The sequence below is a fragment of the Dipodomys spectabilis genome, unplaced genomic scaffold (genome assembly GCF_019054845.1).
Source record: "Dipodomys spectabilis isolate Male_0828 unplaced genomic scaffold, ASM1905484v1 ptg000001l, whole genome shotgun sequence".
Classification (NCBI taxonomy): Eukaryota; Metazoa; Chordata; class Mammalia; order Rodentia; family Heteromyidae; genus Dipodomys; species Dipodomys spectabilis.
In genome coordinates, this window is record NW_024870678.1 from 23,870,109 (window position 1) to 23,890,850 (window position 20,742).

General features: G+C 46.3%; 1 protein-coding gene across 2 annotated transcripts; it reads left to right on the plus strand.

Moving 5' to 3' along the window:
• Positions 1 to 2,186: 2,186 nt before the first annotated feature.
• On the plus strand, positions 2,187 to 20,490 carry Tnfaip3 (TNF alpha induced protein 3). Of its 2 annotated transcripts, none has more exons than XM_042699698.1 (9): positions 2,187 to 2,433; positions 5,888 to 6,197; positions 10,196 to 10,386; positions 11,501 to 11,648; positions 11,807 to 11,977; positions 13,020 to 13,200; positions 15,224 to 16,155; positions 17,120 to 17,301; positions 18,349 to 20,490. In XM_042699698.1, exons 2-9 carry the CDS (start codon positions 5,903 to 5,905, stop codon positions 18,625 to 18,627), a joined length of 2,379 nt encoding a protein of 792 aa, XP_042555632.1. In that variant the 5' UTR covers positions 2,187 to 2,433; positions 5,888 to 5,902; the 3' UTR covers positions 18,628 to 20,490. The 2 variants fall into 2 exon arrangements, with proteins under 2 accessions (XP_042555632.1, XP_042555564.1); XM_042699630.1 differs by lacking the exon at positions 2,187 to 2,433 and adding an exon at positions 5,743 to 5,777.
• Positions 20,491 to 20,742: the final 252 nt, after the last annotated feature.

The window sequence follows — 20,742 nt, forward strand, 5'->3', positions numbered from 1 at the left end:
ATTTGAGGCCATTTTGGACACAATTTTAGAAAGAACTCCATCTCAACAAAAAAGCTAGATGTGTACACATTGTAAATATCTCAACCATGTGGCTCACACCTATAAAACTAGCTAATCTGGAGGCTGAGATCAGAGGATCATGGTTGAAAGCCAGCCTGAGCAGGAGTCAATGAGATGCTTATTGCCAATGGACTACCAAAAAGCCAGAAGTGGAGTTGTGACTCCTTGCAGTAAAAGACTAGCCTTGAGTAAAAGAAGCTCAGGAACAGCACCCAAACCCTGAGTTCAAACCTCAGGACAACACACACACACACACACACACACACACACACACACACACACACACACACACACACACACACACCTTAGCTATGTAAGTAGGATCTTGGACCCAGGACAGTCTAGGCAAAAAAGAAGAAGAAAAGAAAAAAAAGAGACTCTGAAAAACAATAAAACAAAAGGCTGGAGGTGTGGCTCAAATGGTAGAGTGCCTACCTAGCAAGGCTTAGTTCAACTCGTACATTAAAATGCAAGCATATCCTTTTATATTACTGATTTGAAAGGCCTTTGAATGTTCACAGCTGAAAATATTTTCTTGTTGTTTGCGCCAATACTTGGGCTTGAACTCATGGTCTGTGCTCTGTTAGCTTTTATTTTTTTGAGGGGGGGGGGGTGTGGTCATTGGGCTTAAACTCTGGGCCTGGGTGCTCTCCCTGAGCTCTTCAGCTCAAGGCTAGCGCTCTACCACTTGAGCCACAGCACCACTTCTGGCTTTCTCTGCTTATTTGGTGCTGAGGAATCGAACCCAGGGCCTCATGCATGCAAGGCAAGCACTCTACCACTGAGCCACCTTCCCAGCCCTGTTTGTAGACCCCCCCCCCCTTTTTTTTTTCTTTTTTGCTCAAGACTGGTGCTCTACCGTAACTCCACTTCCAGCTTTGAGGTTGCTAGTTGGAAATAGGTCATATTTGTGATCGACAAGAAGGCAAACACTACTAGGCTTGGAGTTAGAAAAATAATTTCAGCCATTGTCTTATAAAGACCTGGTTATGAGGCCAAATATTTCAATTTGGATCTAGTTTAGCCCTCCTAGGAATCTGGTCAGTGGGGGTGGGGACACTGTCTGGAGGCTGAATCAAGGCAGTAAATCCTCCTAGGGTCCTCCCACCCACACCTCTTTCTGCCTGTGTCCCTGGGGCTACCTGTGTGACTCACCTTCCCCACCCCCCAGCAGCAGGTGGGGTGGGGGAGATAAGTATTATCAACCCTTGACTTCTGAGGACATCTGAGCCACACCTAGTAAGACCTCTGGCGGACAAGGCAGAGCCAGTGGTGGGCCAGAAGTGATTTGGACATTGAAATACGGCCTTAAGTGTGAAGCTATCCCCACACCCCCACTATTAGCACACGCGCACGCGCGCGCACACACACACACACACACACACACACACACACACACACGGAGGGGATAAAATAGAGCGAGGGTGGGTGGGCTCGTTCTGATTTCTGGCTTAAGATGCTGCAGCCCTGGAGGCCGGGGGTCACCCAGGCTCGGGAACCACCCAGCCCTGGAGCTGATGGGAATCCGGGCCTCAGGGACCAGCTGAGCTGCTGCTTCCTTTTCCCGAGTCCCGTCGGGGACCTTCGGGACCCGGTCCCGGGGCTCTTCCGTCGAGCGGGGCTCGGTCCCGGGGCTCCTCCGTCGAGTGCACCGCGCAGACTCTGCCCCCCCCCCCCCCCATGCCGTGGCGGGCCGGGGCGCTGGGGTGGTTTTGCGGGTTTTCTCTCTTATTCCCCTTCTTCACCATCGACTTTTCTCCAGAAAAGGGAGCTTTAGAAAGTTTTTAAAGAACTATTTCATTTCCAGTTCCCATCACCGCGATTTCCACATGGATGTGACGTGGAGGCCCGGCTTCCGACAAGCCCGGGGTGACTCACGCGGGGACACCCCGGGGCGGGGCTCAGGAGTTTTCTCCGGGCGGGGCGGCGGTCAGCGCCCCCTGGCGGCCGGCCCGGCGTCGCGCGCGCGCCGGCTCGGGCTCCGGCTCCGGCTCCGGCTCCGGCTCGGGTGCCTGGCGGCGTCACGTGACTGGAAAGTCCCTACCGGGTTGGAAATCCCCGTTGGAGGCCACGGATACAACTGAAAGGCAGAAAGGGAACTGGCCAGTCTGCAGCCTGGCGGCGGGAGGGCGAGAGGGAGAGGGAGAGGGCGAGAGAGCAGCAGGGAAGCGCCGTGAGCTCCGAGCGGGGGGCGGAGCGGAGACGCAGGCCGCCCGGAGACGTCCACACCCCCGGCCCAGCCATTCAGCCCGGACCCCGGGGCGTCCATGGGGCACCGCCGCGGCCCGACCCGGATCGCGACCCCCGCCCGCCGTGCGCTTCGGTCCTGATCGGGAGTTGGGACTTGGCGAGAGCAAGGGCACGGCCCGAGAGGTGAGCGCCGTGCGCGGGTTGCGCGGGTGCGCGGGTGCACGGGCCCCGGACGCGGGGTGCACGGGCCCCGGACGCGGGGTGCACGGGGCCCCGGGCGCGGGGTGCACAGGGCCCAGGGCGCCTCCTCGTCCGCCGAGGTTTGGGCTGTCCCGGAGGAGAGTCCCGTGGTGAAGCGCTAGAGGTGCGCTCGCCGTCCCAGATGCTAGTCTGACAGCGGGTTCCCCCAGCCATCCAGTGTTGCAGAAGATGAACTTAGGATGCAAGTGGCGGGGAAAGGGTCGCCCCCTCGGACCCCCGGGGTCGGGCGGTGGTTGGTTGTGCTGTGCTTGCTCCTTTCTCCTCGGATTCTGGAATAAGAATGGTTGCATGCTCTTGGCCACCTTGGCAGACCTTGCAAAAGGGCCGAAGTATTTTGTTTTGGGTGTTTTTGTTTGCAGCCCGATGGGCGCGGGTGCGCCAGCTAAACTTCCAATGTCAGCTGCTGGCACGGGCTCCACGTCGAGCAGGGAGGTGGGGAACGGGGCGATCCCAGATTCTGCAAAGTTTGCATGTGGAAATGAGTCTCTGGCAGCCTGCTGCTGGGCTCCACGGGGGAGCCCTGGGTAGTTCTCCCATTTGCACCTCCCCAGACCCCACACTCAGACGCTCTGTCAGCCTGGATCGTCCCACATCCTGCCGCCTGCTCTCTCAGGAAAGCAGTGGTATTAAGTAAGGAAGAAAGCTCAGCTCATTTTAGCCCGCTTTGTTTTTCCGGGCCTCTGATGTTTCCTTGGAAAGCCAGTCTGGTCAAGTGTCTCAACGCAGCATTTTGGGGGAGGATCTTTGCAAACTGGGGCGGGGGGGCGAGGAGGAGAAAGCCCCCAAATGAATTACTGAACAGTCCGTTCCTGGCGCATTCTCAGCCTCTGACATGCTTTATGGATCTTTCTTTCTTTCATCTGACATGCTTTATGGATCTTTCTTTCTTTCTCTCTTCCTTCCTTCCTTCCTTTCTCTCTTTTTTTCTTTCTTCGGCAATTCTTTGCACAACTTTTGGAGGGATACTTCCAAGCAATTGGCTGAGGTATTTGTGGAATATATATACATATATATATGTATATATATTTCCACATCACAGACAAACATGTCTGCAAGGGTGAGGGGAGATTCTGAGTAACTTCTGCAGAATCTTATTGAACCTACTAACAGAAATCGGGGAAATTAAAAGGCAGAGAGAGAACAACTATAAAAAGAAATTGAAAAACTATAACATGTGTTTTTTGTTTTGTTTTTGTTTTCTACTCATAATCATATGTCCCCAAAATTATTCTTTAGTTTTAAATGCTTCAAAGTCTCAGAATTGGAAATTTGGGCAATGGGTTTAGGGAGTATTAAGGAGACAACTTTGCAGGCTGTACAAGGCCAAGCCATGAATGAGATTTCACAGGCTCCTGAATACCAGTATTTGCATGTGTAGCATATAGTTAATAGCTCTCCCCATTTGCTGCCAGGTTTTTAGATCCCCAAGGAAAATGTGAAAGAGCCAGGAAACAGAAAGAAGCAACGTTAGTTTGTTTTAATCTTCCTCCTGCCTGTATGGTCCATCTGAGATCTGCAACCGCTGTACCTACAGGTATGGTGTTTTGGATTAGCAAGGGACAGGTGTAAGGAAGACCTAGCCTTTAGACAGAGCTCTGCTCCTGCAGGGCCGTGGACTTGTGAAGGCTCTCTACCTCCATTTCCTTAGCAGCAGACCAAAAATGGTTGTGTGGTTTTAATAATGGGCATTAAGTCATCTTTGATTTTAGCACCAGGCTTGGCCCTCAGTAGGTGGTCTGGTAATGCTTGTTGGGTGGATTTGTGGATGGATGAATGATGAATACATAGTATTATGAAAGAGACTTTTTGCTGCATCACAAAAGTGTGTGTGTGTGTGTGTGTGTGTGTGTGTGTGTGTGTGTGTGTGTGTACATGGCTCATTGTAATGTCTATTATCTTGCTATGGTTTTGCCCAAGAACATTTGACATTGGTGAGACCCAAAAATGACATTTCCTTGACTTATCCATCAGTCACATTAAGAATCTCATTTCAAATGCTCACAAGTACCTTCAAGGTCACATAGTTCCTTGCACTCACCTTATTGGTGCTACAGGAATTTAGACCACCTTATCAGTGACTTGAGAGCCTTGGACCCACTTGGGAGTGATTTCCTTAATGTCTAAGTCCTTCTTTTCCTGCGTGCATAGGTCTAACTTCTTTTTTATCTAGTGAGTTCCCATGACAGATCATGACATGCAGGAGCAGGATTTAACCATTGCTGTGAAGTTCCTAGGGAATAGCTTTGTGTCTCTGAAAGCTTTGTCTTCTGGAATCAGGGCATGTGGTGAGGCCTCCAACAGAGGGTTATACGCCAGTTCCCATCATCCTGCACTTGCATGGGTCACAGCTGCTGGTCCTTGTCCCCACTCTTCTTTCATTTGTCCTGAGTGGCCTTGTAGCTGAAGCTTTTATGCTGTCTGCTTCCAGAATTTCATTTTCTCCACCTGTTGATTATATGTGAGGATTAATTCCAGGATGAAAGACAAGAGGCAGAACACCAGTGAGAGGATTTGATTGACAGTTGGATTGAAATCATTGCATCCTAATAGTGTACAATTTATTATTTTGTCATTTCTCAGCTTGTTGTAAAGCTCAGGGGTAAGGAAAGAAAGCTGACTGTTGGGTCTTGTGATTGCAAAGCATCTTGCTGGAAATAGGCTTTCTCTGTTGGTGATAAAGCCATTTGGTTTTAATTCTTTATAAATAGTGTAAAAATACTTCATACTTTTCTCTGGGGCTCAAGGGGAAGCACCTGGCAGCAAGCGACAGCAGCCTAAATGACACATCAACTTGTAGGATTCTCTATAAAATATATCCCGAGGGCTGGAATGTTGGAAAGAGGGCAATCAAGGCCTTGCCTGAAAGCAGGCGGAGACCGATGGTAGTCTGATGGTGGTCTTGGGGGAGGAGCTAGACACATTGGGCTCCTGTGGGTACATCTCTCAGGATGTGCACACAATGACCCCAAAACTTAGTGCTATCCCACAGCAACCTCAGAATGGATTGGGGAACTTAGATCACTTGGTGCACAGGTTTGGGGGAGCAATACCTATCTCTGACAGACAGGCTTGGCGCCCTGACAAATGTTACTGTGAACACGGGTTATTCCCCTCCTCCTCAATACCCACTCTCCGCCTTCCTTCTCTTGTTTAGACTAATCTTTAAAGGTGATGTAACTCAGAACAGTCCAGTGTGAGTTAATCTGTGGGGCCTGCTAGTATCCTGGGAGTTGAGGTGACTAAGATCTTTTTGCCTACAGATTAGGGTAATGACAAGACCCAACCCCCGGGGTTTCCTGCAGGCAGGTAGATGGGAGGAGAGTCTCAGGCGGGCTAACGGAACAGAATGGAACTGGTTTTTCCCTCTCCTGTCCAGGCCCTGTGGAACACCATGGCTGAGCACCTCCTTCCCCAGGCCTTGTATCTCAGCAATATGCGGAAAGCTGTGAAGATAAGAGAGAGAACTCCAGAAGACATTTTCAAACCTACCAATGGGATCATCCATCATTTTAAAACCATGCACCGATACACGTTGGAAATGTTCAGAACCTGCCAGTTCTGTCCCCAGTTTCGGGAAATCATTCACAAAGCTCTGATCGACAGAAGCATCCAGGCTTCCCTAGAAAGCCAGAAGAAGCTCAACTGGTGTCGTGAAGTCAGGAAGCTTGTGGCGCTGAAAACCAATGGTAAGTTTGCTGCTGGTGCACTTATGTTGTCCAAGGTCCTGGCTCCAAGTTGGCTGGGCTGCACTGGTGAAGTGTTCATACACTGGCCTTAGAGACCTTAGTACAGAAACTGAAGAATATGTGATCATAGCAAGCTTGAATTTTTGTCTTGTGTTTGAGACAGGGTCTTTCTGAGTAGTCCAGGCTTCCTCAGCTCTGGGATTATAGTCATGTACCATCATGCCTGGCATAATGACTATTTTTTATTGAGAATATTTTCTAAGTAAGAGTTTCTAAGTAAGAATGCTAAGGGGCTTGGAAGGTGGCTCGGTGGTAGAGTGCTTGCCTTGCATGCTTAAGGCCCTGGGTTCAATTCCTCAGCACCACATAAGCAGAAAAGCCGCAAGTGGCGTTGTGGTTCAAATGGTAGAGCGCTAGCCTTGACCTGAAGAGCTGAGGGACAGCGCCCAGGTCCAGAGTTCAGGCCCCACAACAGACAGAAAAATAAATAAAAAATAAATAAATAAAAAGAATGCTAAGGTTTTGGAGCAATGGACTTCTAAATGCCTTGTCTCAGGTGATGAATGTTTCTAATTCTTGAAACTGTTTAATCATCAGTAAAATGCCCCTCCCTGGGTAAGTATGGAGGTATTTTTTTTTTTAAGTTTTAAATTCAGAAGGGAAGTGTGGTGTGAAAAATGGCATTCTATCGATTCCCACTGTCGGTAGAAAAGGCTTGTGACATCCTTACACTTCTGGAGTTTGTGGCATTTTATGGGTTAATTAGCAAAGCTGCTTTTGTCTCCTCTGTCTGTAGCCTGGTTCAGTTTCTAAAGAAATCTGGAGATAGCTATTGTCCACATTGCTGCTGACATTCAACCAAGTGATGCACAGATAGTTATGTGAAGTTGTCATCCAGGGTCTTTTATCTATCAGATAGATAGATTTTTGAGCACAGGTCTTAGACCTGTTTCCTGAGTTTCTTCCTATCTTTGCCTTTTTGCCTAATATGCTGTCACTACTGACAGCTAATTCCTATTCCAGGTTTGCTAGGATATGTGTGTGTGTGTGTGTTGTATGTGTGTGTTTGTGTTCTCAGTCATTCCCTTGGAGTGTGAATATGTACATTGACCAACATGTACATTGACCTTTACACCTGTTTCATGCAGGTGTAAAAGTCTCCTTTTTGGATGTACACTTAAGTAAATAGACTTACAGGATCAGTTAAATGCTGATAGTATAGCTAATAGTCATCTCTGGTTCTTACATCAATGGAGAATTATCCTGATCATAATAAGACATCCAAGAATAGAAAATCTTTGATGATGATAAGAACATTAACTTAATATCTTAATTGGTACGTTAACTTGGGCTCTTTGAATAACTCAAAAGGATCAATGCACGGGGTGGTATTCTTTTGATCCTGGGGACTCTTGTGAATCGCCTCAAACTTTTACCTGTATTTATGAAGCTTAGGCGCTTAGAAACATGATGGAAAGAAAAATGGTGATAGCGATTGTCTACATTGTTCTTGGCATTAAACCAAATGATACAAGAGGAAGGTATCATGTCAAGTTGTCATCAAAAGGCTTATTTATATACCAGACAATTTGTGGTTTCACCTGTGTCCCATTTTGTGTGGGGATGAGGGAAGAGATGAAGTCAACATTGAGAGAAATAGAAATGGCATAGAGAAGAGAAATGCTTACCATTATCAGAATTAACAGACATTGTGTACTATTTCTTATAGAAAGGAATATACCTTATTTTCTTAAAAAGAATACAAATATGAAACATTTGTTTCACCATGATATGCCATCTTCATTAGAAAAGATTCATATTACAAATAAAACTACAAAAGCAAATTCTCTTGATAACATAATCTAGGAAGTAGAGATTTTTTTTTTCCCCTGGCTTCTCTACTTGGGAGACAATTTCTTAAAAATATGAAAAAGGAAGAAAAGAGTTTTCAGGGAGGAGAAAACAAATGGCTTTTCTTGTATGATTTTTACCAGTACCTTTGTTTTAAAAAAAAAATCTTTCCTCTATAGGAAGGTTTCTTCAAAGTCCTTGTTCTGTTTGGGGAGGGGGTGATTCACAGTTGCATTTGAGGATATGAGACTGTGGTGAATGAGGAAGGGAGTAGGAGGCATAAGACTGAAACTTCATGTGAAAATTCCAGCGTCTATTGGCTGTGGAGATTTCACTTGTATAATGAGTAGCCCTATTCCAGCTCACTCTAACCACACCCACTTGGAAAGTCCGGGGTGCAGTTCGCAGTTTAAATGTCTACACACCAGAACAAAACGTACAATAGCTGTTGCTCAATTGCTAGTCAAATATCTTAGCACTGGGGAATTCCAGATGTTACTTAGGGAATTTTATACTGGTGCATCTCAATAAAGAACTGAAAGTCAGCGCAAGAAGAAGAAGAAAAAAGCCTTATCTTTGCTCTAGATTTTGCAAAGGGGAAATTTCAACAGAACACAATCATTGCCACATTTCAGCCTCAACACAGGCTTGAAGGATCTTTTTGTTCATTTGTTCAGTTAGGTTGTTTTTGTTTGTTTTTTTAAGTATATAAATTGAAGGAATATTGACTGGTTTGGTATTTGACATTTTTGTAAGGTTTGAAGCAGATAAAATTTCAGATAGCTTTATTGTCTTGCAATAGAATAATGTAAGAATGCAGCATAATTTTTAAAACAATAGAAATGCTTTGTACTTGTCAAAGGGTGATAACATAGAGTTCACTTGGTTTGTAGTAAACATTCTCCCAAATGTTTATTGCTTAGGGGTTGAAAATGAATGCAATTTTGGAGTGGGCGTGTAGCTCAGTAGTAGAGCTCCTGCCTAGCATGCTTGATCCTCCACACTGCCAAAATTAAACAAACAAAAAAGAATGAGGTCTAGTGAATTGTGATTGTTTAATCTGGAAAAGTATTGAATTGATGGAAGAAAACTAGACCAGACTTTTTCTCAAAAATGCCAGTCTTAAAACTCATTTTTTAAATTTATTTATCTGTTTATTTATTTAATTTAGACAGATAATTTTTTTGTTTTTTGGGTTTTTTTTTTTTTTTTGGTATGGCACTGGAACTTCAAGTCCATTCCTCAAGTTTTTGCTTAGCTTTCATTGCCCAAGGCTGGTATATTTGAGCCATACCTCCATTCCCACTTTGAGATGTGTCTGTCTAGCTGGCTTCAAACCTTGATCCTCAGATCTCATCCCCCTGAGTGGCTAAGATTATAGATGTGAGCCATTAGCACCCAGCCAACACTGATTTATTTTTGGAATTCGGCATCTAGTTGCTTTTCTGCTTTGAAAAAGAACTTTACCATAGTTCACAAGCAGGTTCACATAACGCATCAGGGGATTGGGGCCAGCAAGCCGCAGGAAATTTGGTGCTGTCAATCCCTCTTTACAAACTGGAAGAGGAAATTCCCAACATTGAAGTGGGATGGTCAAGACACTTACCACTGAGTCATAGCCAGACTGTCCCTGTCTAGTAAAATACCTGCTTCCTGGTTTGTGCATGCTGCCCTGGCTGTTAATACTTTCCTCAGAGCTGGAGAGCAGTGATGCTGCACTATGGTCAGCCAACTAAGGACTGATAGATAGGACTGGGCTGGAAGTGTGGCTCAAGTGATAGAGCACCTGCCTAGCAAGGAGAGGGTACTAACTTCAAAACCCAGTACTGTCTATAGAAAACAAAGGACTGCAAACATCATAGCTCACAGTTCTTATTCCACAAAGAGAAAAAGTATGCAGGGACCTTAAGGACTTTCCTCCAAGGTCACCTAAACTAGTTGGGAGTCCCTTTGGTTCTGAGAGTACCAATCTCACAAAGAATAATGAATAGATGACCTTTGACTAAGAACTCAAATCTTTCAGCCTCCAATGATAGCAGAGATAGGTTGATTCTGGAAAGTAAAAGAAAAAACAATAAACCTTTGCAGGGCAGGGCCTTCTGTGCAGATGACTTGACTTTGCTCCTTTTGGCTTCCGCTGCCCTAAGGTGATGGAAACTGCCTCATGCACGCTGCTTGTCAGTACATGTGGGGAGTTCAGGACACAGACTTGGTCCTGAGGAAGGCGCTGCACAGCACGCTCAAGGAGACGGACACACGCAACTTCAAATTCCGCTGGCAGCTGGAGTCTCTGAAGTCTCAGGAATTTGTGGAAACGGGGCTGTGCTATGACACTCGGGTATGTTTTGTTCCTCAATAGACAGATCCATGGTGGCTGAAGGGCACCCTGTGCCAGTGTGCTTCCCCTCAGGAGCGTGCGACTTACTAGTCACAAGTGGGGTTAAGCAAAGCACACTCAAGGGACAACACCAGAGGCCTGTGAGCTGACGAGCGTGGGGCTTAGGACTGATGATCAGTGACTACCCACCTAGGTGTAGGCTCTTCATTTGGGCCAGTATTCCTGTCATGGCCTTTCTTTTGGCATTTCTGGCAATTTCCTTCTGGCAACCAGTGGACGCAAGGCCTCATCATTCTAGGTCCCAAGTTTGGAATTTTTTATATACATTTGGGTTAAGGGGTTCAATGTTATGCCTCATGAGGTGCTCTCTCTCTCTCTTTCTTTCTCTCTCTCTCTCTCTCTCTCTCTCTCTCTCTCTTCTGTTGGTCGTGGGGACTTGAACTCAGCCTGGGTGCTGTCCCTCAGCTCTTCAGCTCAAGGCTAGCACTCTACCACTTGAGCCATAGCGCCACTTCTGGCTTTTTCTGCTTATGTGGAGCTGAGGAATCAAAACCCAGGGCCTCATGCATGCAAATCAGGCACTCTACCACTGAGCCACCTTCCCAGCCCAAATTTTTTTTTTCTTAAGAGAAAAGCAGGTATTCTATAATCCTCCATTTTTCTGGGGGTCGGTCATGGGGCTTGAACTTGGGGCCCTGGATACTATCTCTGGGTTCTTTTGCTCAAGGCTAGTGTTCTCCCACTCTGAGCCATAGCACCACTTTCAGTTTTCTGGTAGCTAATTGGAGATATCTCACAGACTTTCCTGCTGAGGTGGCTTTGAACCATGCTCCTCAGATCTCAGTCTCCAGAGTAGCTAGGATTACAAATGTGAGCCACCAGCGCTTGAATATCTTCCCCCATTTTTGAGTTTGCCTTGTAGTGGAAAAAAAGAACAGGAAATCAACCAAAAGGAGTAGGGGAGCTTGTTCAGTGGAATGATGAATTCAAGAAATGGGAGAAGAAAAATCAGCTGATTTGTATTTGTGAATAATTGCAGCGTAATGTCAGAATGACTTCAGTGCAGAGTACATTCAGTCTTGGCTTCTCCCCTTGACTCTTCCTATCTTCTTAGAACTGGAATGAAGAATGGGACAATCTTATCAAGATGGCATCCACAGACACCCCAGTAGCCCGGAGTGGACTTCAGTATAATTCACTAGAGGAGATTCACATATTTGTCCTTAGCAATATCCTCAGGAGACCCATCATTGTCATTTCAGGTGAGCTGTCCGCATGGATTTGGGGACTTTTTAGGTGTGATGCTTTGGCTGTAAGCAGGAGGGGAAACATCCCACACTCTCAAATTATAGATAGTAGTGGCTGGGTAAAATTTCACACAAGTCATCTGAGGGCCTTGTTTCTCTCTTTCCTTACACAGACAAAATGCTAAGAAGTTTGGAATCGGGTTCCAACTTTGCCCCTCTGAAAGTAGGTGGAATTTACCTGCCTCTCCACTGGCCTGCCCAGGAATGCTACAGATACCCCATCGTCCTCGGCTATGACAGCCAGCATTTCGTACCTCTGGTGACACTGAAGGACAGCGGGCCTGGTAAGAAGGCAGCATCAGTTCTCATTCTCATTCATAGCTCTGTGAGAGACTGAAATATCTGGGTCAGCACACATTCCCTCTTCCTCCCTCTCTCTCAGTTGAAAGTCTGATTTGAGATTTGAGTATATTACTTTCATTTGGATATATTGTTTTGTCATTTGTTTAGTTAGTGCAGGTAGAGTATGCATTATCTGAAATGCTCGGAACCAGAAGTGTTTCAGATTTGAAGTTTTTCAGCATTGTGTTTTTGGCTTTTTCTCTCTCGCAAATTTTCATGGATTTTACCAGTTGATCACCCTTAATCCAAGATGTTCCAGAATCTGCTCAGAAGTTGCATATTTGGGATTTTCATGTTAAAGTCCTCAGACCTGCAGCAACAATTCAGTACATCCTTCCCCATGTCTTTTTGTGATCTAGGGGGAGAAGTACTTTCAGCCTGCTAAGGTCAAGCAGGAGGTTTATGTATGTATGTGGAGTCTCACTGCTGTTGTGGGTGTGACAAAGCAAGGGGTTCAGGAGCCTCTGTGCAGTGGGTGCTAGAGTAGGCAGATGCCTGTCAGGGTGCTGTTATTATAGTGGCTTCATGGGGAGTTGGTGCTATGCTAAGTACTTTTGATAACCTTATTTCACACTACTTCAAAAACCCTCTAGACTGAGATGTAGAGATTTTACAGATGAGTTGGTTGAAGTCAAGGGAGGTTTAAAAAACCTGACAAATGTACACCTTGATGTAGGCAAAGTCAGGATTTGAATTCAGGTCAGTCCAACTTTGAAGCATGGGAAATTAACAGTTAAGCTCCCCTGCCTCAAAGCTGGTTAATATTCTGTGAACTGCCTGGAAACAATGAATTTTATATTACAGTGGAATGCATTTTGTTTCCCCATTTGGGTCCAATTGGTTACATAACACTATTCTACTCTCTAAATTATATGCTCTCCATATTTTCACAACTGAACCCTTATATATATGTATATGGCCTTGAATATAATGTCATTTAGTAGAATGGTATTTTACTTGCAGGCTTAATTTTCTTTCCCACAGAAATTCGAGCTGTTCCACTTGTTAATAGAGATCGAGGGCGATTCGAAGACTTAAAAATTCACTTCTTGACTGATCCTGAAAATGAGATGAAGGAAAAGCTATTAAAGGAGTACTTGGTTGTGATAGAAATCCCAGTACAGGGCTGGGACCATGGCACAACACACATGATTAACACTGCCAAGTAAGTATTACCTTCTCCCTCCCTCTCCCTCTCCCTCTTTCCTTCTCCCTCTCCCTCTCCCTCTCTCTCTTTCCCTCTCCCTCTCCTTCTCCCTCTCCTTCCCCCTCTCTCTTTTTCTCTCTCCCCCTCTCCCTCTCCCTCTCCTTTTCCCTCTCCTTCTCCCTCTCCTTCTTCCTCTCCCTCTCTCCCTCTTCCTCTCCCTCTCTCTTTCCCTCTCTCCCTCTCCCTCTCCCTTCCTCTCTCTCTCTCTCCCCCCCTCTTCTGTCTCTCTCTTTCTCTGTCAACTGGAACTGCCTTGCAAGCTGTTGCCTCCCCCACAACTCAACAATACCCTTAATTGCTGCCAGCTCCCTAGCAAATAGGAAACAAGATCAGCATCTTGGGCATTCAGAAAGGAATGATCATTTCAGGCAATAGTTAACTTTAATGGAAACAAGGCATGTATCCATAGTGACTTCTTGGCTAGCTAGATGATGAGAGTCAAGAATTGTAGGTTTTAGAAATGTTTTACTGTCATGCCTATATTGTTGTAAATTGTCCTAATACATATTTAAAAGACTAGCAAGTGAAAACAACTGGAAACAAAGTCTTTTTTGGTTGGCTTCTTGGTGAGGACAGATACCCACAGGGTTGGCAAAGTGCTTATGAGACCAACATGTGTAGAAGTGGGAGGGAGCCCCAGGAGACTTGCTGTCTCTAAACACTGGCTTTGTGTTAGAGAGAGGCCTGTCTTGGAGAATGTGGAATATCCAGGATGACAGTGAGGGCCTAAGAGAATTAGGTTATCAAAGTGGAGATTGGCCAGTTACAGAGTGAAACACAAATAGTTCTTATGGCTCTGTCTGCCTCTTATCACTTCTGGCAGTGAACTTTTAGTAGATGACCTGATACAGATCTGAAATTACTAACAGTGAAATACAGAACAGAAAGCTTCAAAATACTTAGTGCTAAAGACAGTCCCATATGAATGTCCCAAATAATGTCTTGCTAGAAATTTGATTTCTGAGAATGTAAAAAGTAAAAGTGATTTTAAAAAGAAACAATAGGGTTGGGAAGGTGGCTCAGTGGTAGAGCGCTTGCCTTGCATGCCTGAGGCCCTGGGTTCGATTCCTCAGCACCACATAAGCAAAAAGAAAAAAGCCGGAAGTGGCACCGTGGCTCAAGTGGTAGAGTGCTAGCCTTGAGCTGAAGAGCTGAGGGACAGCACCCAGGCCCAGAGTTCAAGCCCATGACCAACAAAAAAACAAAACAAAAAACCACAAAACAATAGATTGATGAGACACAGAAGCAATCTCTATAGAGGACCTCTCTCATTTTCTTGTTGTCATTTTGTATGTGTACACATGTTACTACTGGGGCTTGAATTCAGGGTCTTATGCCCTTGCTTAGCTTTTTCACTCAAGGCTAGCACTCTACCACCTGAGCTACACTACCACTTCTTGTTTTTTTGCTAGTTAATTGCAAATCAGAGTCTCATGGACTTTTCTGTCCCAGCTGGCTTTGAACCATGATCCTCAGATCTCAGCCTCCTGGGTAGCTAGAATTACAGGCATGAGCCCTCAGCACTGGCTTTTATTTCTCCCCATCTCCCCCCAGTACTAGGAATCAAATCTATAGCTTCCCTGTTCCTCTAACCTCTCCCCTCCCAAATCCCTTTCTTTAGAATTATCTGTAACCAGAAGTGTGGTTCAAAAAGCAGTGTGTGTGTGTAGGAAGCATGAGGCCTTGAATACCTGCTCCCCCACCAAAAATAACTTACTTACATGTGTGTATACCAAGATTGATTATATAAAACTGTGATTGTACAAGGAAAGATGCCTTCTTAGGAGAGGAACCTTATATTTGAGTAGAGAACCTGTCAGGAGTGTTTGGAACCTTGTTATGCCATAGGCCTGCATTTTAGTGATTTCAATTAAGAACTGATGCCTAGCCTGACATTCTGAAAGTTTGTTCTGGGAACTAATGAGATCAAGTTATGTGTGCCATGTGGTGTTGCTCATACATTGTCCTGTTTGCTCTTCAGGTTGGATGAAGCTAACTTGCCCAAAGAAATAAATCTGGTGGATGATTACTTTGAACTTGTCCAGCATGAGTACAAGAAATGGCAGGAAAACCAGGAGCAGGGCCGGAGAGGGACACATGCGCAGAACCCTCTGGCACCTACCACACCCCAGCTTTCCCTGATGGATATAAAATGTGAAACTCCCAACTGTCCTTTCTTCATGTCTGTGAACACCCAGCCTTTGTGTCACGAATGCTCAGAGCGGCGCCTGAAGAACCAAAATAGACTCCCAAAGCTGAACCCCAAGCCTGGCCCTGAAGAGCTCCCTGGCCTGGCACTTGGGGCATCTCGAGGGGAGGCGTATGACCCCTCGGCCAGGAGCCCCAAGGAGCCATCCGGGGGGCCTCATTCAGCCCCACCAACGGCACCCAGCCTTTTCCTGTTCAGCGAGACCACCGCCATGAAGTGCAGGAGCCCTGGCTGCCCTTTCACACTGAACGTGCTACACAATGGATTTTGCGAGCGCTGCCACAATGCCCGACAGCTGAATGCCAGCCACACCACAGATCCCACAAGGCATTTAGATCCTGGGAAGTGCCGAACCTGCCTCCAGGATGTCACCAGGACGTTTAATGGGATCTGCAGTACTTGCTTCAAAAGGACTACGACGACGACGACGACGGAGCCCTCTCCCAGCCTCACCTCCAGCATCCCTTCTTCCTGTCACCAGCGCTCCAAGTCCGACCCCTCTCAGCTCATCCAGAGTCTCAACCCACACTCCTGCCATCGAGCTGGAAATGAGGCCCCCTCCCCTTGCCTCTCCCAGGTAGCCCGGACTCCAGGGGACAGACCGGGGACCAGCAAGTGCAGGAAAACTGGCTGCATGTATTTTGGGACTCCAGAAAACCAGGGCTTTTGCACACTGTGTTTCATCGAGTACAGAGAAAACAAACGTGAGTAGTAAAGGGCTGTGATGGATTTCTCAATGTAGTTGCTGTGGTCTAGAAGGGGGCAGGTCCCTGAGCTTCAAGGAAAGACACCTGTCTGAGCAGTGGGATAGAATGATCAGATTGCAATGTGCTTTCCCATCCGTGTGCACTTGGGGACAGTCTTGGAGTCTCTGCCAGCCACGTGCATGTGTCAACACTGGGCACTGTAATTACAGCAGCTTAGACTACCACATGCTGCCCAGCACCAGTGGCTCATGATTGTAATAATCCTAGCTACTCAGGAGGCTGAGATCTAAGGATCACAATTCAAAGTCTGTCCAGGCAGGAAAACCTGTGAGATTCTTTATCTCCAATTACCCATCAAAAAGCCAAAAGTAGAGCTGTGTATGACTCAAGTGGTAGAGTGCTAGTCTTAAACAAAACATCTGAGGGACAGCTCATAGGCATTGGATTCACACCCAGCACCCAGTGTACAAAAGAAATGAATAAATAAATGATTATCACAAGCCAAAGCCAAAAAGTACCCTGTAAATAGAGTTCATAGGATTGGTTTTCATAATGCATCCAGTGCCTAGCAATTTATATGATAAAGTTAATTAAGCTAGACATTGGCAGTTGCAGTGGAATAGAGAAACTCCAAGTGGGAGCAGTAGTAGCAGGAGAAAGGCAGGTGTCTGAGCACAAGGAAAACACTTGTGCTTTGGAAGATGGATGAGTACTTAGTGTATGCCAATTGTTCTGTCTCTTGACTTTCTACTACTCCATGTTCAAGTCAATAGCTCTGCAAAGCCACGGATGTTTCTGTAATATAATATTATTCCTCTGCTGACTTTTTAGCCTGGGCTTGAATACATAGTTCAAGATGTCCTAATCTATACTGGGAAGCAGTTTTCTTCTCTACTGTCAGTGTGTCTTTGTCTGCATGGTGATACTGACATGGTACTGAGTAACATCAACTCTCTTATAGATTTTGTTGCTGCCTCTGGGAAATCTGGCGTCACTACCTCCAGGTTCCAGAACTCGGTTCCATGTCTGGGGAGAGAATGCGGCACCCTTGGAAGCACCCTGTTTGAAGGCTACTGTCAGAAGTGTTTCATTGAAGCTCAGAACCAGAGATTTCATGAAGCTAAAAGAACTGAAGAGCAACTGGTAAGGGGTTTTGAGAGGCCTCTCGCTCTGTGTGTCAGGCTTTCCCCCCTGCCAGGTCTTCTGGCAAAGGACTGCTTGGAAAGGTTGCTGAAGAACCTGGGTAAAACATCCCGGGTGCAGTGCATCTGTGACTCCCACTGCAAATGCCAGTGGCAGCTCACGCGACCTGAATGTGCTTTAGAATTCATTTGAAAAGCCACTGAAACCAACTCTTCAAGCACCCAGAAAGGCCACTGGTAGTCAGGGTCATCTTTGATTTTTAGTAGAAGCACAGATATCTACAAAGTAGATTGTGTGTGTGTGTGTGTGTGTGTGTGTGTGTGTGTGTGTGTGTGTGCGCGCGCACGCGCACGCGTTTGCCTGTGTACGCACACACCTGTCCTGGGGCTTGAACTCAGGGCCTAGGCACTGTCCCTGAGCCTTTGTGCTCAAGGCTAGTGCTCTACCACAACTCCACTTGTAGCCTTTTTAGTGTTCAATTGGAGATAAGAGTCTTGTGGACTTTTCTGCCTGAGCTGGCTTCCAACCCATATCCTCAGATCTCAGCTTCCTGAGTAGCTAAGGACTACAGTTGTGAGCCACTGGCACCTGGCCCAAAGTAGACTTTTAAATAATCCTTTGTCATGAGCAGAGAGGAGACAGAACATTCTAGAACATTCTACATGCATTATCAGAAAAGCTACTCTTGGCTATCGGTGTGTTGAGTACAGAGGGGCAGGGAAAGCTATCTCAATAAGAGACTGATTATTAATCCTAATGAAAGGACCCAGTGTTCACGCTGGACCTAGTGTTCAGGCCTCCACAGGAGGAGTAGTGGCTCCCCTCAGCCTCCCTGGGACCAGTCCCAGCTCGGTCTGGGAGAGAACATGGGTGGGGAGCCACAGCTTATCAACAGCAAATACATAGTGCACTCTTCCTGCCACAGACAGAGAACCCCTTTGTCAAGTCCCCACAGTCAAGAAAGATCTCCCTGTGGCCCCTGGATAGTATGATAGCACTTCTGTGCTCTCCTGCCCAGTGTGACAACGTATCTATTCTTTCCCTCAGAGATCAAGCCAGCGCAGCCCTCGAACCACACAGGGTGCATCAAGGCCCAAGTGCATGCGGGCCTCCTGCAAAAATATCCTGGCTTGCCGCAGTGAGGAACTCTGCATGGAATGCCAACACCTCAGCCAGCGGGTAGGCCTTGCACCCCACCGGGTTGAGCCTGCTCCTGAAGAGACCCCCAAACAGCTCTGCCGGGCCCCTGCCTGCGATCATTTCGGCAATGCCAAATGTCATGGCTACTGTAACGAGTGCTTTCAGTTCAAGCAGATGTATGGCTAAGCAGAAATGGGTGGGCCGGCCCTGTCTAGAGGGGCCTCGAGCTGCCAGCCAGCGTGGTGCTACACTCCAAACCCCTGGATGCTACAGCAGGTGGAAGCCCTGGGCACAGAGGTCTGGAGGGTGTCTTTGGGCAGGGAAGGGCAGATGAGCTCTTCATTCATGCTGCCTGTGATGCTCAGGTTTGGTAACTGGCAATCTCCTCAAGTGGTTTTAGAGCAAAGCCTTGTGACTGGCAGCGCATGGTGTTAGTTCCAGCCCAGAACTGCTCTCTTAAAAAGCAAAGGGCTGGGAATGTCTTTGGACTTGGAATGTGTGCTGGGCCAGGGAGTGGCCCCTGAACGTCTCCTGCCAGGGCTGTTTGATCATGTTCGCAAGAAACGGAAGGACATAGACAGGCAGGTGGGGAGCCAGGGAGCCATCCCGCTGCCAGCCATTTGCCTCTTTGACAGTCCTCCAAGGCCTTTGCCTGAAGTTCATGGGAGCTCAGGGAAAACGGACATATCTCAAGTGTGTCTGTGGTCAGTGGTTTTCCCCACCGTGCCTGGGCTGTGATTGAGGCTGCTGAGACTGAACTTGAACTTGTACACGTGGGGAGAGAAACAAGCTGCTCATGACAGTACACACTTTTCACAGAGTATGTTTGTGAGAAGACAGGTATCATTGGGTTCTTACAGTCTTCACATCTAAAGAGCTTAGCCTGAACCAAAGTGTGTACTTAAATAATATACCCCTTATATGATATATGAGGGATTTTTTAACAATGACAAAATGCTGCCCTAGAGGTACAAGTAAAAAGTATAAGTAATGATGACCTGTTTTCTGGTTGTTGTTGGGCATCCTCTGTGTGCACAGCTTATTACATGAACTCATCGGGCTCCCTTCTGAAAGGGAACCCTTGAGTCATCTGGTTGTTAATTCACTTTATTTATTACAAATGTCCAAGTTATTTAAATAAAGATATTTCTTCTGCTCTGGGGAGCATGCTGCAGTGTGTTTGTAGGATAACCTAGTTGCTTTTGGTTATGTTCTGGAACCTGGCAAGCTCCCAACCACAGTGGGAGAGGCATGTCATTAGATGTGCTTGCTTCTTGCCTCCCTAGGAAAGATAGAATTGCTTCCAGGCTAAATTGAATCTCATGCTTCATCCTATGCAACTCCAGCTGCACCACAAAACACTTCTGTCCATGCTGTTGTATATCCTACCTCCTTGGAGAAGGATAGAGAAAGGTCATGGGCCAGATTGGGGAGGGCCACAGGGTTAACTCGGCCTTCCGTGATGCCTTCACTTGCTGTGTTAAGCCTTCACTTGCTGTGTTAATGCTCTGGCCTGGGGTGCTGAGTGGGGGTGGGGAGACCTTGTGTCTAGTGATACCCCAGCCTTGGGACATCAAAACCCTGTCATGGTGAAGATGAAGACACTTCTTCCTGTTGGCCTGAAGTTTCTCTGCTTTGTGTTAATGTCATTTGAGCCTAGAGGAAAAGGAGGGAAATGCATTTCCCCAGTGGTTAAATGCTACCATTTGAGGGATCTAAATGCAGGACCTGAAACCATTTGTGATCCATAACTCTACATAGTCCTTTTTTTTCCTTTTTCTGATGTGTCTTTCTCGTAGTATTTCAAAGATGTCAAACAAATGCCAGTGTTTTCATCTAGTTCTTTCCAAGTCGGTAACTTAATATTTTGTTATCTATCAATATTTTTCATTCTTAATGTGAAGAAATGGAATTATTTATACTTATAGAAAAAATATTTGAAATTTGCACTCTCAGAATGCTATCTACTTTTTGGATTCCTTCAAGTTGTCCTAAAGAAATGTAACTTTACACAAAAGGCCATATAAAAAAATAAATTATTTAAGAGCATATGTCGATGTGTTCCATTGATGACTGCTGGAAGAAGATAGGCCTGAGCCCACAGGCTGCTATCCACGCCACTGTGGGTGCTAAGCCAGCAGACCTTTCACATGGAGACTGAGGGAATGCTGAAAATGATAATGCACAAGAGTGAGGCTGGGCTCCCACATCAGCTTTCTGTATTCTCAGTGGGGATTAGTGTGGGGGTCTCTACTCTCTAGATCTCTCTGAAGTAGAAAAAGAACAAGAAAGGAGGAGGGA

Excerpts from the sequence above, each read along its gene's own strand:
- Tnfaip3 (XM_042699698.1), top strand. The coding sequence starts at position 5,903 with ATGGCTGAGCACCTCCTTCCCCAGGCCTTGTATCTCAGCAATATGCGG. Across the intron at positions 11,649-11,806 it reads ACCCATCATTGTCATTTCAG|ACAAAATGCTAAGAAGTTTG; the intron begins GTGAGCTGTCCG and ends TTCCTTACACAG. Across the intron at positions 16,156-17,119 it reads CGAGTACAGAGAAAACAAAC|ATTTTGTTGCTGCCTCTGGG; the intron begins GTGAGTAGTAAA and ends ACTCTCTTATAG.